Below are 16,114 nucleotides of genomic sequence, written 5' to 3'. Positions count from 1 at the left end.
TAGCAGGAAGGATGTTATAAGTTCGCTAATTTCTTAGAAATTAGGCCGCCCTGTACACGTATAAAATGAAGTGAATGTTGGTTTTCCCCTCTGCATTTCTCTCGTTTTTTCATAATTTTTTTTTTGAGAAACCCTTAGGCATATGTACGACACACGTTTCCGTTATCAAATAGTGCTTCCCTTTCGAAGGAGTAGGGCATGTTAAGCATTAAACTGCGTTAATTATTTAAATGTTAATCATTTATTGACTGATTATCTTCAAAACAACTTCATAAAGTAATAGAATTAACCAGCATCTGCGCAGCAGGCAATGTTATCTTAGTTCGCGGCTTGCACCATTTCGTTCGCCAATCTCGTGAGTCACTGACAAAACGCAACTGAATTTGGTTATCTAATCTCCCAAATATTTTGTAGAGAATAATCAGTTTTTGTACTAAAACGTATTTTTCCATTAGTCTCACACATATATTCCTGTGGTCGTTCGCTAAGTTTAAGTGATTAGCACTACCGAAATACATAACAAATAAGGTAAGTGGTCATTGGGGAAGTGGCGACTAAACTAATTTAGTTGTTAATGGTACAGAATGGGCGGCGGCTTATCGCACAATCGCTCTCAGAGAAACTCTTTCCGGTCGCACGCCAATGGTTCTATCATCAACACCGTCTCCAGTAAAATAGATGATAAAGATAATGTCTTCATCAGCATGCAGGGCGACATTCAAGTATCCATGAATTCAAACGACAAGGCCCAAATGCGGAATTTAATATCAGAGATTACCGCCCATCTTGTAGATTTAGACCAAATCCGGCTCGTCAAAAATATCCCCAACATGGATTTGGGGCGTTACCGAAAGGTCAGACATAACTTTGAAATAGCTTTGGCCACTTTGAAGTCCACCCTGGAATTGGCACCTTCTTCCACGGAAATAAAAAGTCAAAATCCAGATTTAGTGAGCGATTTAATCAACTTTGGGGTCTCATCCTGCAGCAGCGACAGTATTACAAATAATAACCATTTGGAAGATTTGCTAAGGTCTATTGATGGGGAACTGGGGGTGCTTAAAGACAACTTAGGGCGCTCAGACGGGCACTCGGACATTTTCTGCAACATCGATAAAGGGGCCTTTTACCTGCAAGCAAAACTGAACGGCCTGGAAATTTCGAATGAATCTCCATTGAATAAATGGAAGTTTCGTCTACTCCAAGATCTTTCCGACTTCAGAAAAGTTGTCGCAAGGCAAATAAGAAGTTTGGAGGAGCGAGAGCAGCTGATCAAGGTTATCAATCTGCTGGAGGTAAAGCTTGAAGGAGCTACAACTAAGGAAGATTTCGAAAGGTTACACTCCAAAGCCAGGGAGTTGCAGGAGATTTTGCAAAAATTCCCATGGGAACATGAGGTTGGAGTGAGCAAGGACCAGCTCATGAAGAAATTAGTTATGGTGGAGAACGCCACAAGTGCTTCGCAGATATATGGAAATTTGAGCTACCAAGCTCAAGAAGAACTAAAGAGTATCAATTCGATTGACAAAGTCCTCCAGGAGTATAGCGGCTCCTACGAAAATCACGAGATATACGGGAGAACGACTTTAAGAGAAACGAACCTTTATGACAACTACGAAGCATTCCAACAAAAGCTCTCAGATTGTGTAGACGATGAGGAAATTTACGGCAACATGGAGACAATACGGCAAGAGCAGCAATCTCCTCGGATCTCCCAAAGAGGAACTGTCTACGTCAATGAAGAAGTAATAAAACAGCACTCGCACGGTTCCATGGACAATCAAGAGAAACTGAGCAACGTGAGCAAACGTCCATTGCCCCTGCCCAGAAACTTTGAGAATAACTTGATAGCGAGTTTACCCAAAAACTGGGAGAGATTGAATCAAATCCTGGAAAGTGAGCAGTTGAGCGATATGCAGAAGGAGGAGGTGGTTGATATAAGAAAACAAGCAGAGATAGCGAAAAACTTGTTCGAGAGGAAGATAAGGAAGATAATAGAAAAGTATGAAGATACGATGGAGATGTAGGTTTGACTGTGATGGTATCTGCAGTGACGGAGAAATGAGGTTTTTAAGTCTGCTTTATATATATAATATTTACTCTGTGATTAGCTGCGTTTATTGTTGGAGTTCTATGGGAGTTACCGGAGGGAGTGACTGGGGATTACTTATCGATTAAAGCGTTTAAAGTTCGTGGAATGATGCAGTATTAATGTACAAATACCAATATGGTCAGCAAGGTTATGATCAAGATCGTGTTAAAAACTGTCAAGTTGAGCGAAATTTACCTTTTTGTCGAGAAACATGTAAAATTTAATTTTAGATTTCTTATGATTAAAAAAAATGTATTACTTAAATTTTTATTATTTAAAAAGCGATTCTTAGTATTTTATTCTCAGTCCCTAAAATCTGTTTCCTTGTGTGAATAACCAAGTGATTTATTCCCACCACACCTTCATACACTGCCCTTTGTCTTTGAGGCCACAAATATGATGCAACTGCTTAACGACACGAGTCCCGTTGAGCACTCAATCAGAGCACATGGTTATTTTTGTTTTTTTAATTATCAAAAAATAAATTTTTACCAAAGACTGTTTGTGAAGATGAAATCGAAAAGAAACCAATTTTATATCAAGAAACCAATTTTTCATTATTTATGTACTAATTAACTGTTTTTGTATCGCTTTTTTCACCAAATTTATATCCGTGTTTTTCAAGTACCATTGATTTTAGTTTTCAAAAACCTTTAATTTGAGGTGCCACTTAACCCATCGGACACTTTACGTTGCCGATGATGTAAGCGATATTTAAAAAATAAACAAATGTCAAAAGATAATGTTTTTGGTCCTATTTAATGTTACTTTAGAATGTTCTAAAAATAATAATTTGTTAAAAATTTACCAAAAGGGGGGAGGGGGTGTGATTCAGAATTTAGACTGCACAGAAAGTGTAACTTTGCATATCAAAAATGCGCCTCAGCTTTGCACGTTAAGGGGTGTTTTTATCTTGCCCTTCGGAATAGGCCCTACTCGCAGAACAATATTTTATTGAAAAAAAAATGTTAAAACATTTTGATTTTTTTTAAATACGCACAATGCATATATTTTACGTACACAATAGACACTCGATAACATAAACAAGCGACAATGAAAACATTGCATTAATGTAAAAACAAAATTCGTGCTATAAAATCAAGCGGAGCGCGGGATGGCATAAAAAAAAATCGATACGCTCGATGACGTACACAGTTCTTGGCGATACACAAACAAAAATGTAAGAAAAAAAATCCGCGCTCATTTAAACCTTACAATGTCGCTGTTGATTGGAACTGTTCAGAAATCGCTCAGACGATCGGCAGTATGTTCCTAAAACGGTTCCATAAGCGCTTTGCCTCAAAAGTATGACGATGAATTTGTAATCACAAATGCTCTGCATATTCATAATTTGAGGATTATTTAAATGGTAGGTAAAAAATTTCCTAAAAAAAAACAAAAGCTTCAAATAAAATCGTTGTCACCATTCGATCGCGCACCATCCTGCAGGGCAACAACTGAAGAGCGAGGATGGGTCCACGTTTGTCATGCACACGCCGCCCAACGTAACAACATTAATTCAACCCATGGACCAGATCACAGTAAGAGTAAGAACATGGTGAAGCATTGCATCGCGCCAGGCACCGCGATATTCACCTCACCTTTCGCCTCGCCAAGAATTGAACATCGTCGCTGATTAACACGGTGAACAAGTTCGCATCGCCGTTTATCGTAGTTCATATGTCTCGTTTCTTACGAACACAGACGTAGTAAAAATGTTGTCTGATTCAGGTGGTGATAGTAACCGTCCAAATACCTCGACGTGCTGGCTATTATTAACTACACTTTGCTTATGTTAAATTGGTCTTGTCCCCCAAGCAGCGTCACAAATTCCGTTCCCCAACCCTTAACGTACGTTGGACCCCTCCATCGGGCCGAACATATGAGGTACTGCTGATTAAATGAAACGTGCACTGCTGCCGTACGAGGGGAGTGGGGAATTCAGAGTACCAATCACAGAGCAAGTTTCTAGCACCTCCCCGCCGCAAAACAAAACATTTCGTTATTCATTTTCCGGTGATGTGAGGGGCGAGGTGCGATGCTGAGTGAACAACTTCAGTTTGTTTGCACCCATGGGATTCTATTGCTTTGATTTACCATCGCTGAGTTGGCGAAGTGCCCAGCGAGGGATGGTGCTTTACTATATTTATACCCTAAGGTAAATGCCTCGGATAGCCCTCCATGTGAATCATGCCAGACTCGTGGGAGTGCTCCCAACAAGATCATATTTTCACGCAGAAATGAATCGAGACTTGATCCTCGTAAATTAGAGGTGCAGGCATTGGAAGACGTTGCTTAGTACCAACTTGCGCAGACTAGAATTGCAGATCATTTGTCTTCCGATCGAAAAATATTTATCGCTGCTAGAAAATTTGTCTCTTGTTATGCACGGGGTGTTGCATCGCCGAACCGGTGTTAGGGGAAACCCATGTATATTTCAATACCATCTAATATTATCTTCTCTGTTTGTTTAAGGATAAAATTGTATTAAACTTTTTTGAAGATCCTTTTATGAGATACTCGCTTTCTTCTATATTCTACGTGTGTGGTAATCGTTTCTTTGATAAATCGTTTATTATTTAAATCACGTTCGCTAAAGTAAACATTTCGATAATGTGAACCAGACGTTGGGTTGAATTAGTTTGCATTGTCGAGCCTCTGCCGTACTTTGACAATTTTATGTCATCCGGCTCAAGATTTGCACTAATAAAACTTTCATTATTTGCCTAGAGGAGTAATTTATTTTGCCGCGCTGCTCTTTATGAAAATTGTTTATTACAGGAAAATTCGGTGACGTTCACAATAACCACTAAAATCTCATATCCCAATATTCTTGAAAATATTTAAAGAATGTAATTTTTGTCGCTTGGCAAAGCCATGTACCTGCACATTAAAAAGACACTGGCAATATCTAGGTTAACTACAAAGGCTCTCCAAACGGAGAGGAAGCAGCCCGGGCCCCCGGTTCCCCCAAGGAAATACGTCTCTGATTCGTTAAGACGGAAAGTTTTTTGTTCATTTTACTGAGACAATGAATCTTCCACTCTCAGGTGAGTTTTCCCATGATATTGCGATGCCGTAGTGAGCCACATAGGCACCAAACCCCCATATCGGTATCGAAAAATGCCAAACCCTCCTTAGGAAAACCTCTGTATTTATTCAGACCCGATAACGCATAAGCAATGATAAACATATCTTTAATCTTATCAGCAATTAAACACCGCGATAAAACCTGTCTGTACTGAATCTATCGCAGTTTTACTGTTAAAATCAAGCGAAACGATGGATTTCTACAAGAAAATTTCTGCCAACAAAAGCAAAGAATCGCCGGGGGTTTTCCTGTCCCAGAAACAGTGTAAGTGTGTGAGTTTGCAGGCAATCACCAACACAGCAATCAAGGACAACAATAAAAAGATGCTGAAGGAGTTGGTTGAAGAGATCAATGGACATCTAGCTGATTTGCGTAGTTTCACCGACAATTCGAACCAAAAATACAGTGATACACGAGATAGATTAATCAAGGAATTCGAGGAATGTTTGATTAAGACCGTGAACAGCACCTCTTTGAACATTTTAAATCCTGTGAACGCGCAGCTGCAGGAGCTGAACAACTTGACTAATGTTGCTATCAAAGAGAACAACTATGATCAGCTCCAAAAGCTCTCAGAGAGGATGGAGAGGAACATTACAATTTTGAAGGAGATTCCTGAGGTTAAAACTGCCAGACACTCTCAAAATGGGGACAATAAGACTTTGGAGGTGTTCAACAAGTACAGCAGTTTGCTGAACAAGGTTCGTCAATATCTTGACGCGATAAAACTGAGTGCTGCTAGTGAGGGACATCCTGAAGGTAAATGGGCGTGTGCATTTATTAGTACTTTAATTTGTGAATGCTCGTTCAGGCTATGATTTTGATACACTGTGATGATTCTTGCAACGTTGTTGGCCGATTTGAATAGCTCGGAAATGCGGAAATACAAGAAAGTTTAAAAAAATAAAAGTCGCCCGAGAAAGGCGAAACGGATAAAAAATGAGAAACTTTTCCCTTTGGGATTTTTCAAAATTTTGAGGAATAATGTTAGATTTTTAATGTTTTTGAAAAAAAAATACAATTTGTCAGTTATAGACAGTCATTTGTTTTTCGATTTATTAATCGTTTCTCATCGCTTGTAGAGCATAACCCGAAAGCAAAGTTGAAATTTACCCAATCTCGTATGTAAAAAGTAATTCCCACAATATGCGGACTTCATAGGTCGCACTGTAAAACACCATTTTTCCTCAGAAAAGCCCGTGGAAGACCTAACACAACCGCCCCAATCAGGAAACGCGGTAGTTTTAAACGAGGTAGAAGAGAAGCTGAAACTAATGCGTCAAAAGCGGCTCAACCGGCAGAGCGTGCTCGTTAACGAGCAAACGAAGCTGATGGAAAAAAGAAGCAGGGAAAACTCGCCGAAAAACTCGGGGAAAAATTCGGAAACCTCCAGCCAGCTGGTGATTTCCAGTTCGCGCGAAAATGTAAAACCTTTCCAATACAAAGCTGCGACCATAGTCGCGGAGAAAAACCAGCTCCGGAGCGAGGAGAAGGAAAAACCGAAACCAGGTAATTTCCGTAACATTGAAAATCCATTAAAAAAATTTAAAATTCAGTGGAAAAATCCGAACTTCCGTTGTCGAAAAGGGAGCTACCTAGCAGCAATAGAGGCAGTTATGGACAGGACGAACACACCCTTATCAAGAGCTTCGCGGAACGTCAAATCGAAAACGCCAGAAACCAACGTAATAATGATGGATTCCAATGGCAAAAAAGTGCGCAGTCAAGGGGCACTCAGCACATAAAATTCATGTAATATCATGTCGAACTTTCATCGTTTCTCCTCGCACTTGACGAGCGCTTTTTTGAGCTCAAAATTTCTCCTCGCTCCCCTCAAAAACTAACTTCAACATATCGATCCTCAGAGCCTTCCAAAAGGACAATAAAGCACTCCAACTCCTCCAAAACTAGCCCGCCGAGAACTCCCACTCAAATAAGGAAGATCTTCAACAGTTTCAATTGCGTGCAGAAATCAGATGTTAATCATAGGTCCATTGAAGATCTGCCCAGTGAATTCAAAAGTCCCTTTGAGCAGCAACTGAAAAATTTCCAGTTGAAGACCACAGGATTCAAGGAGAAATTTGAGGTGGAGAAAGATGCCTCCACGGATTGGCGATCGAGGAGTATTTCTAGTTCTAGGTCTAATAGTTTTAAATCATCTGCAAAGGTAAGTGTTTAAGGTGAAATTTGGCACTTCGGGGATATACATACTGTAGGTGAGGTATACGGGAAATAACCCAAATTTTAACTTGAAATTCTAGACTGGAGATTTCCTGGTGAGGAATCTGATCAAAATTTCTTGAAACCGTGAGGCTTATTAGAAAATGTTTCAGCCTGAAGATGGACCAATCTATGAAAATCCCCCTGCAATACCCCCCAGGAATCCCGTTTCTGCTACACAAAAACCAGAGAAATCGTCAGTTTCAATCCAGAAACTCGTCGTGTTCAAAAGAAACGACCCGCAGTATCATGAAGAAGACGGAGATGAGAACCTTGTTGTGAAAGATGTTGCGAAAAGTGTTTGCATTGGTAGGTTTATTGGTGTTATTACATTCAGAGTACCAGATTACGTGGTGTGGTATCACTATATCACGTAAGAAAGGAAGTGAGTCATTATGTTTGGCACATCAAAAATAGCTTCAGTTTGCTTCAAACGAGTTAAAGGTCACTTAAACTTGCAAGGTTTTAATTTTTAAGGGAAAATTGGTATCTAAAGTAGATTTTCGAACGCTATCCGGCGAAACAATTGAGCGATGTCCTATACTGCTAATGCTAAGATTTTGTCAACTACGTTCTAAAATCCGATGCTGTTTGGATGATTTGACAAGGGTTAAAAAATGTGTTTAGAATTTCTCTCGAGTTTGAAATTGAGATATTATAATATTAATTTTAGTCAATGACAACGATAAGCGGAGAAAATTTTTGAGTGCTAAACCTATTTTTCCATTTCTCCACTCTGCTAATAATTTTAAAAAAGCTTACCCACTTAAAGGAAAAAATGCTCAGGTAAATAATAAACCTATTTACTCGCCTTCAATTGATTCCCAGCCTACAACCTTTTCATCAAGTAATAACCCCCTGGGTAATATACCTTAACATTTGAACAAATTACACTTGTATAAACACAGTTGACCCCACCATTGAATATTTCATTTCCAATCCTTCTTTCCGCAAGTCAAATCGATTCGATTAAACTTTCTCTTCAAAGGTTTATTGCAGGTTGACTTATTGCAGGTCAAACCGCGCCTACCGATCTCAATACCGCATCGAGGGGCTCCTTGCATTTGGATGCCCACATGATAAGTCCTCAAGAGGCATCCGATGTCGCCATAACCATAAGAAGAGATAAAACGAGTGCAGCCGTAGCTCCAAGCAGCCCCGAGAGGAACTCTTTCAGTACGTTTAAGAGTAGTAATGAATGGAACAAGGAGACGGTTGCAGTGGAGAATCCTTTATATGACTTTCCAGTATTAAAAAATGAAGCTATCACGAAAGAAACTCTAAAATCTTTGCCTGAAGTCGTTACGACGGAAATAAAACCTGAAGTGATAAAATCAGAAGCGAAATCCTCAGAGTTCAATACTCTCGATTTCATCATAGGGAGGCGTAATCGTAAGCCCTCCTACAGGAGACAGCTTTCCAACAGTACCGATCACAAGTTCCAAATGCTACAGCCCGACATTAGTAAGCTGGAGTTCGCAATTCAGATGTACAAAGGACTGAAAAGAGATGAAGACTATTTGACTTTGGACAAGACTTTGTCTAAATACTACGTGAAGGTCAATGAGGTACCTGCAAGTTCTTCCTTCGATAAAATGGAGAAGGAAAGCTTGCTGGAGCGGTTAAATAAAGCCCATAAAGACTTGAAAAAGAGGGTGGAGAGGAATGAGGACGTCATGAGGAGGGTTCTCGAAGAGCAGGTGGTCATGATTGGACAGAAGCACGGGATTGCCTGAGGTATGAAATCATTCCAAGTGCGTATAGGTAAAAAAAGGCTTTAAAGAATGCTTGATGATTTGAAAAAAATTCGAATGGTAAATTCCTGTACCGGATTTCAGTCTGTTTTCGTTGCTATTCACTGGGTTTTGGGCACTTTATCGGAATTAATTTTAGGTAGTTTTATTGAACATTTCAAACAAAATAATATCACTGCTAATCGTAATACTTATTTCATTTGAAATTGGGCCTTAAAGTGCCTAAAACTAGGTTTTAACTGTTGTGTTTGTGACTGAAAATTGGTAAGTTTGCGTCCCTGGACTTTGGAAGTTTTTGCCATGAATATTCAAGTATATATTGTTTTATGAAATGTTTTCCGTCGAGGCTTGCTTAGCATTCATTCAATACCCAAGTTGTGTCGTCAAATCAACTCATTTTGTGACCAGTTACACGATATACAAATTTTAAAAAAATGTCAAGGCTACTGGGTGTGGGGTAAACCTCACTCCCCCACGCCCTACCTTGACTCATTGTAAATTTCGTTATCTGGCGCAGCTAAATTGTTATCATATACATAATTACTATGTGAATTTGTAGATTAGATTGCCCATAAATTTGATGAAAATATCGCCCTTTTTCAGCGCAAAAAAAAAACAATGGTCAGTTGCCACAGTTTCTCATTATGTTATCCAAAACTGGCCGAACCGCTCATTATTTCATATTTCCATTATGTGGAAAATCTCCCCATCCGGCGAGATAATTTTCAGGCCAGAGCCCTTATATCACAAAAGCATGCGAGAGTGAGAATGAAAAAAATTCATTCTCACTCTCGCATGTTTTCCCATTTCATTTCACCAAGCCCCTGTACACTTCAATGCATTCTATCTTGTTGGAGCGAAGCAAATGTTAATATCAAATTGGAAGTTCTTGCCTTAAAGCCTACCAATAGCTTGAAAATATGGCGGTCCATAGACCCTGTACGTTACTGGAAGCGGTTCAATGGAGCGCCGAGACGCTCAAAGTGTCGACAATGATTATAATTTGCGATGCAATTTTCAGGAGAGTGCGGTGCAATACAGTACCTTTTCCGCTTTATGCATATGGAGTTTTAACGAGTGCAAGCAAGAGGCGATTAAGCGATTAACAAGTGCGAGGAAGACAGGCTTCCGTTCCCCTTCCATTGTCGACGATCGGCTAACGTCGTTGACTCGCAAGCAGTACGCTTTGAGCCGAGGAGGGGTGTAGTTCTACGTGATTTTGGAGGACGCGAATTACTATTCGTATACATTCCGTTTGACAATAAATTTAAATTTTTGGAATCAAAAACCGCAGCTACAACAAATTTATTTTGTCCAAAAGAGGGATTTATGAAAAGAAATTTTAATTCCAACTTCATTTTCACCGACGAAACAAGATTTTCATTGTATGGACAACATAATCCATCTGTTGCTGGAAACTGGGCTCAAGAAAATCGTCACGAGACTTACGATAGAGGCACTGAGAAACCTCAAAAACTTGATGTTGGGACTTTCGATAATAACATTATTGGATCTTTCTTTATTGATGCAAATTTGAATGCTCAAAAGAATCTAGAATTTAAAATTGTCCCAACTATTACTGAGCTTCTTAATATTGAAATTAATACGTTTGGCTGTCCTGCCCACAACGGCTAAGCAGCAGGGCAATTCCTAAATCAAAATTTCCCTAATTGTCTAATTACTGGATTTGGGAATATTAAACGGGCCGGAAGGTTAACTGATTTAACTGCGAATGTGACGCCTTCCTCTGGAAATCAAAAGCCTTCCAAAATTGGAAAGACCGGGCACTTGATTTAGAAGGATTGAGATAAAAAAATGTTCATGCCAATCCATCAATTACGCCAGACATTGTAAATAATGTTCGTAGGGTATTTTATGATCGTCTCAGGAATTGTTTAACACAAAGGAGTGATGGGTTTTAATACCTTCCATAAACCTCTTTTTTAGAAAAGATAATTCTTTTTGTAGCTGCGATTTTTAATCATAAATATGTAGATTTAATTTATTATAAAACGGTATATACGCGCGTTTTCGCGTTCTCCAAAATCACGTAGAACTACACCGCTCCTCGGCTTAAAGCGTACTGCCTGCGAGTCAACGACGTTAGCCGATCGTCGACGATGGAAGGGGAAACGGCAGCCTGTCTCCCTCGCACTTATCACTCACCTAATTGCCTTTTGCTTGCACTCATTAAAACTCCATGTGCGTAGCAGCGAAGAGGGTACTGTATAACACGAGATAATTGGAATTAAGTATATGGCGGTCCACTGGACCGCTGTGGCGGCTGGCGCCTGGAACACGTGGCGCTCCAGTGGAACGCTGTGGCGTCTAAAACATTTAAGTCGGAGTTACACGCACATTTAAAGACTGCAGGGAAGAAAGGGGGTTTACCTCTGGTCACCACGTGTACGTTATTATTTTTTCGCTTAATTCTGCAGAAAAGTACTCGTGCGGTACAGTGGCTCTAAGTTCCATTTTCTCGCTTGTTTGTTTGTTTCTTTCATGGTCGTTCATCGTTCATCGTGTAGTTGTAAGAAAAGTGCTTTTCCAATGTCCATAAACATATACGGAGACCCTTTTGAAAAAACGCCTGAGGTACGTATAAAATTAGTCAAAATATATATGTTTTACTGCTTAAGCAAAATTGCCAAATTACTCATTTGTAGGTCTCCTCTCCATGTTCTGAAACGTATATTTTCATGGACTAAAGCACTAGGTCCATCTAGTGTATTCCCTCCTATTCAGCTATCAAACCGCCCCTAAAGACCAATAAAATTTCTTTCAGATACACAATCATGGGCAACATTTGCTCCTGGATAAACACTAGAATCATCCCGTGCTGCCCTTGTTCTCGAACGAACCCCGCCCCTAATGAAGAGCACTGCCTGGACATAATTGTGACGGGCGTCACTACCCAAATCATCAAGAAATTGACCATTAACACCACCAACATCAGAGAAATCATCTTTGAATTGCCAGTGGTCAAAGTCAAAGACTCCCTCAACCAAGAGTACTTGGTCTACGAGGACTTCATCCATCTGGAGGATCCGGATTACGAAACTTTATCTAGATTTCCTCGTGAAATGACGCAGTCATTAGCCACCGTTGAATATGTCAGATCAAAGTCGTCCTCGCAAAGGCCCTCAACATCGAAGTCTGATGAGAAGTCGCTTGAAGGGGTGCAGTCCTTGAAGTCAACTTCGCCATCGTTGGGGTAGTCGTCGGTCGAATCTGGAAGGTCGTCTTCCAGTTCCATTAGGTGGGTTTAAGAGATGTATTTAATTCTATCTTGGATTTAGGAATGATCTAAGCACTGCTCAGAGGGGAGAGGAGCTTACATAATTCACCGTTTTAATTAAGTATATTAGACTTGCCTCGTAGTTTCCTTACGGTGCATATTATTTGTCTGCTTTTTTTCTGTGGAAAAATTAATAATTCGAGAGCATAGCGTTATTTGTCTTTTACATATATTTTGATGTAAAAAAAATTCTATCCTGTAGTGTGTATTGTTGGAACTAGTAGTAATGTTTGTATTTATCTGTGATAATAAATACTGATATTAAACCTAATTTTGTATTTGTCCGTCCGATGCCTCGGGGGCACTACAATTCCCTCGAATATCTTCCTACATCCCGCCTAATCGATTTAACTTCGGACTCAAAAAATTATCTTAAAATGGACAAAAACGTTACCAGAGCCGTATTTTAGAGAAAAGTTAACGTTCATTTTTTTCCAAGCGAAGTGTCATAGGATGAAACCTACACGAGGATGTTGAAAGCCATAAAGAACTGTAATAGAAAGGTGGTTTTACTGTTTTCCTATCCCTCCCCACAACTCTGGAAATTGTTTCATTTAAGTGCGAAATTTTCGGAATTTTCGAAATAATTGAAAAAACGAGAATTTTGTGAATTTTTCAAAGCCTTTATCTCTGTCGTTGCCTCCAAGCATCACATTTCAACCCATTCAACCATCTCTTCTTAGACTGCTATAGCCATGGGCAACGTTTTATGTGGAAAAAACACCTACCGCTTGAACCGTACCCGCGAAGAACCTCGCAAGACCGTCGAACTAGAGAAGCTCCGACGTCCGGAGGGGGCACCCGCCAGAGACGTCGTGTTGGCCATACCGAGAATCATCGTCACCGACGACGAGAGAAGTTACGTCATATTCGATCCACGGGAATCAGTTGTCAATGAGGAGGAGAAGAAGAGTATCATGCTGTTGGGCGTGAAAATCTCCAAACCAAAACGTTTCCTCAGACAAAGGACCGTGTTGACCAAGCGGTCAGATAGTCCAGTTTTCAAGGCTAAAACTCCCAGGTATCCGTCTTGCGGTTCTAAGTTATACCCCCCTCTCTCCCTAACCACCTCCCACCACAACCACTTTTTTAATTTTTTAACAATTTTTTTCATTCAAAAGCAGAATTAAACAGAGCAGAAAATACCATATTTTAACGTTTGCTGATTTGTTTAAAAGTTGCTTACGTCACCGGTAGCACAAAATTATCCATTTTTTTTTAAATTGAAACATGAGTCAAGTGAACGGTGTATTTTGATTGAAAATCAATCGATTAGTTTTTGAAAAAACAGATATTGATTTGGTATAAAATACAATAAAAACCCAGTTAAGTGGTACGTAAACAATGGAAAAATGTGTTTGTTGATAAAAAATTTATTTGTTTTAGATTTTGCGCCCACAAAGAAATCTCAGTTTAAAAAGAATAATAAAAAGATAAATAAAAATAACCAAAGACTATTTATAAGTACAAAATCGAAAACAAACTGATTTCCTATCAACAGACAAGTTTTTTCATTATTTACAAACTGTTTAACTGAACTTTCATTGCATTTTTTGCCAAATTTATACCTGTTTTTCTTCAAAACTATTCGATAGATCTTTCAATTGAAGTACACCATTAAATGTAGTTTTGAAACACCTTTAATTTGAAGTACTACTCCGACCATATTTCAATTTTTAAAAATCGACCATTTGGTGGTACCGAAGACGTAAGCAACATTTAAAAAATAAAGAAAAGTCAAAAGATAGTATATTCGACCCCATTTAATGCTGCTTTTAAATTAAAAAATGTTCAAGAGTTAGGGGGTGGGACCGGGACATCTTAGAGCCGCACGGTTTACAGAGTGCTTGTCAAATTTACAAAATCGAGCATTAATGCAAAACTGTGCATTAATAGGGTGCACTAATGAATGATTTTGTATGCGTTAAAAAATGGTTATCATGTAGACGCTCTAAATAATATTTAAGAAGTTTTTATTTTTTCTTTCAATTTTCGGCATCCGTAATCAAATTTGTTTTTTTATGGGAGCAAAAATGCCGATATTTTTTAATTCAACACCTCTTCCCTGATGGTACTGTTGACTTTTGGGGAAAATGTCAAAAATCCCGTTTTTGCAAAAATCGCAATAATCCCACTGGTGACACAAACCTCTGCTGGTTCCTTAGTAGGCTCATAATTATCAATTTTTTTTGTTTCAGAAGTCCTCCAGATGCGGCACGAGCAGCATTCACTCAAAGCTCCATTATTCTGAACAGAATGCGCCCTGGCAGTTCCCCAGCGTCCAGCGGTCCCCCATCGCGACTGCGCGCTCACAGTCTTCTAAATATGCCTACGAAATCAAGGAACATTCCCTATCGTCCAAGTACGTAAACGGTGCCCCCTTGCACACCGAAAATCAATACAATTTCCAGGTTACGAGGAACCCGACTCACAGAACCTGTGTCTGAGGCCCATGGACACCTTACAGGTACCTGCCCCCACCGCTCGATATTCGCCGCCGGTCATTAGGGCGGAGGTGCACCAAAGAAGCAGCCCTCCGGTGAAATCACCAGATTCCGGTGATTCTGCCCAAAGTTCCGGCAGCAAGAGGGTGGCATTCGAGTCTACAACCGAGCAGAGGGAAAAAGATCAATCGAAGTCGATAGAAAGTGAAGCTGGACCGAGTGGGAGGGTGACGACTGCACCTAAATCTACCCAAACAGGGGACGACTTGGAGGATGCACAACCTGGAACGAGTAGAGAAAGGCCAGAAGAGCATGAAGCTGAGGCTGGGGGGACTGCGTCTGGCAGTGCCTCGGATACTGGTGAAACCAAGAAGTAACATTGAAAGTTGACGACTATTGTCGTCAATCGTGCGTTTTTAGGCGTTTTTCTAGTTTTTTGTACTTTTTCGTGTTTGTTTTTTACGTAATGATGTTTGTGACAGCAAAATGCAATTATATTGTACCGGTTAATTAAAGCTCACGCTCTTTTATAATAACAAATAAACCGGGATTTGTTTAACGGTTTTTGCATATATCGGCAATATTTTATTAGAAATTAATGGCTCTGCTGTATTTAAATCGGACACAGGTCAGTTGTGCTGTATGTATCAGCAAATGCGCTTAATTTACTCGACTAATCTGTTTGTTACAAATCGTGCTTATTCAAGTTTAAAATCAGCGTTATTATTTTATTAGTTTTCTGTATTTTTGTTTAGATTTATTTTGTTTTGTGTTTTTAAAGTGTATACAAGAACTTGACTATGTTTCGGTATTTAGCACCAGGCTGTGATATCATAGTGACAAATTCACACGAATGGCTTTTTCTAGTTCTAGTCGAAATAAAAGGATTTTTAACGGAAACTTGTCTGCAACCCCCTTCTCAAGCCACCAGGGTCTCAACTGGTCAATCCTGGTTTGGAATATTCGAAAAACTACCCATGATCGGTGCTGAATAGCTGAAAAACGAATCATACGTAATTGAGTCGACTAAAAGATTTCCTAGATATGGGGTTGTACAGGTAGTAACGGCAACGTCGAGTCCAGCTTCGGCTTCGAAATTTAACCCTGAAGACTACAGATCCGAATGCGGGCCATTCATACTGATGAGTCATCTACCTATGCACCGTTATCGAGATTTGGCATCCACGCCAAATGCCTCTGAACGTTAAGATAAGA

General features: G+C 39.6%; 4 protein-coding genes across 8 annotated transcripts in view; 3 read left to right on the top strand and 1 right to left on the bottom strand.

Moving 5' to 3' along the window:
* Nucleotides 1-16,114, bottom strand: part of wake (wide awake) — a 100,210-nt gene that overhangs the window by 62,738 nt on the left and 21,358 nt on the right. The gene's annotated exons all lie outside the window — the stretch shown is intronic.
* LOC136340070 (uncharacterized) lies at nt 343-2,377 on the top strand. The gene is made up of 2 exons (XM_066283790.1): nt 343-528; nt 584-2,377. The coding sequence occupies exon 2, from the start codon at nt 585-587 to the stop codon at nt 2,025-2,027; it is 1,443 nt and encodes a 480-aa protein (XP_066139887.1). The 5' UTR covers nt 343-528; nt 584; the 3' UTR covers nt 2,028-2,377.
* LOC136339959 (putative leucine-rich repeat-containing protein DDB_G0290503) lies at nt 4,114-12,726 on the top strand. Of its 2 annotated transcripts, XM_066283618.1 has the most exons (9): nt 4,114-4,250; nt 5,008-5,942; nt 6,375-6,692; nt 6,740-6,868; nt 7,049-7,350; nt 7,445-7,459; nt 7,517-7,712; nt 8,418-9,140; nt 11,943-12,726. In XM_066283618.1, exons 2-8 carry the CDS (start codon nt 5,375-5,377, stop codon nt 9,137-9,139), a joined length of 2,250 nt encoding a protein of 749 aa, XP_066139715.1. In that variant the 5' UTR covers nt 4,114-4,250; nt 5,008-5,374; the 3' UTR covers nt 9,140; nt 11,943-12,726. The 2 variants fall into 2 exon arrangements, with proteins under 2 accessions (XP_066139715.1, XP_066139716.1); XM_066283619.1 differs by lacking the exon at nt 7,445-7,459.
* Nucleotides 9,232-15,799, top strand: LOC136339961 (uncharacterized). The gene is made up of 4 exons (XM_066283620.1): nt 9,232-9,421; nt 13,139-13,476; nt 14,654-14,817; nt 14,867-15,799. Exons 2-4 carry the CDS (start codon nt 13,151-13,153, stop codon nt 15,274-15,276), a joined length of 900 nt encoding a protein of 299 aa, XP_066139717.1. The 5' UTR covers nt 9,232-9,421; nt 13,139-13,150; the 3' UTR covers nt 15,277-15,799.

The sequence above is a fragment of the Euwallacea fornicatus genome, chromosome 7 (genome assembly GCF_040115645.1).
Source record: "Euwallacea fornicatus isolate EFF26 chromosome 7, ASM4011564v1, whole genome shotgun sequence".
NCBI classification, from domain to species: Eukaryota; Metazoa; Arthropoda; class Insecta; order Coleoptera; family Curculionidae; genus Euwallacea; species Euwallacea fornicatus.
Note: the sequence above shows the minus strand (reverse complement) of the source record. Positions and strands in the feature narration are given on the sequence as shown.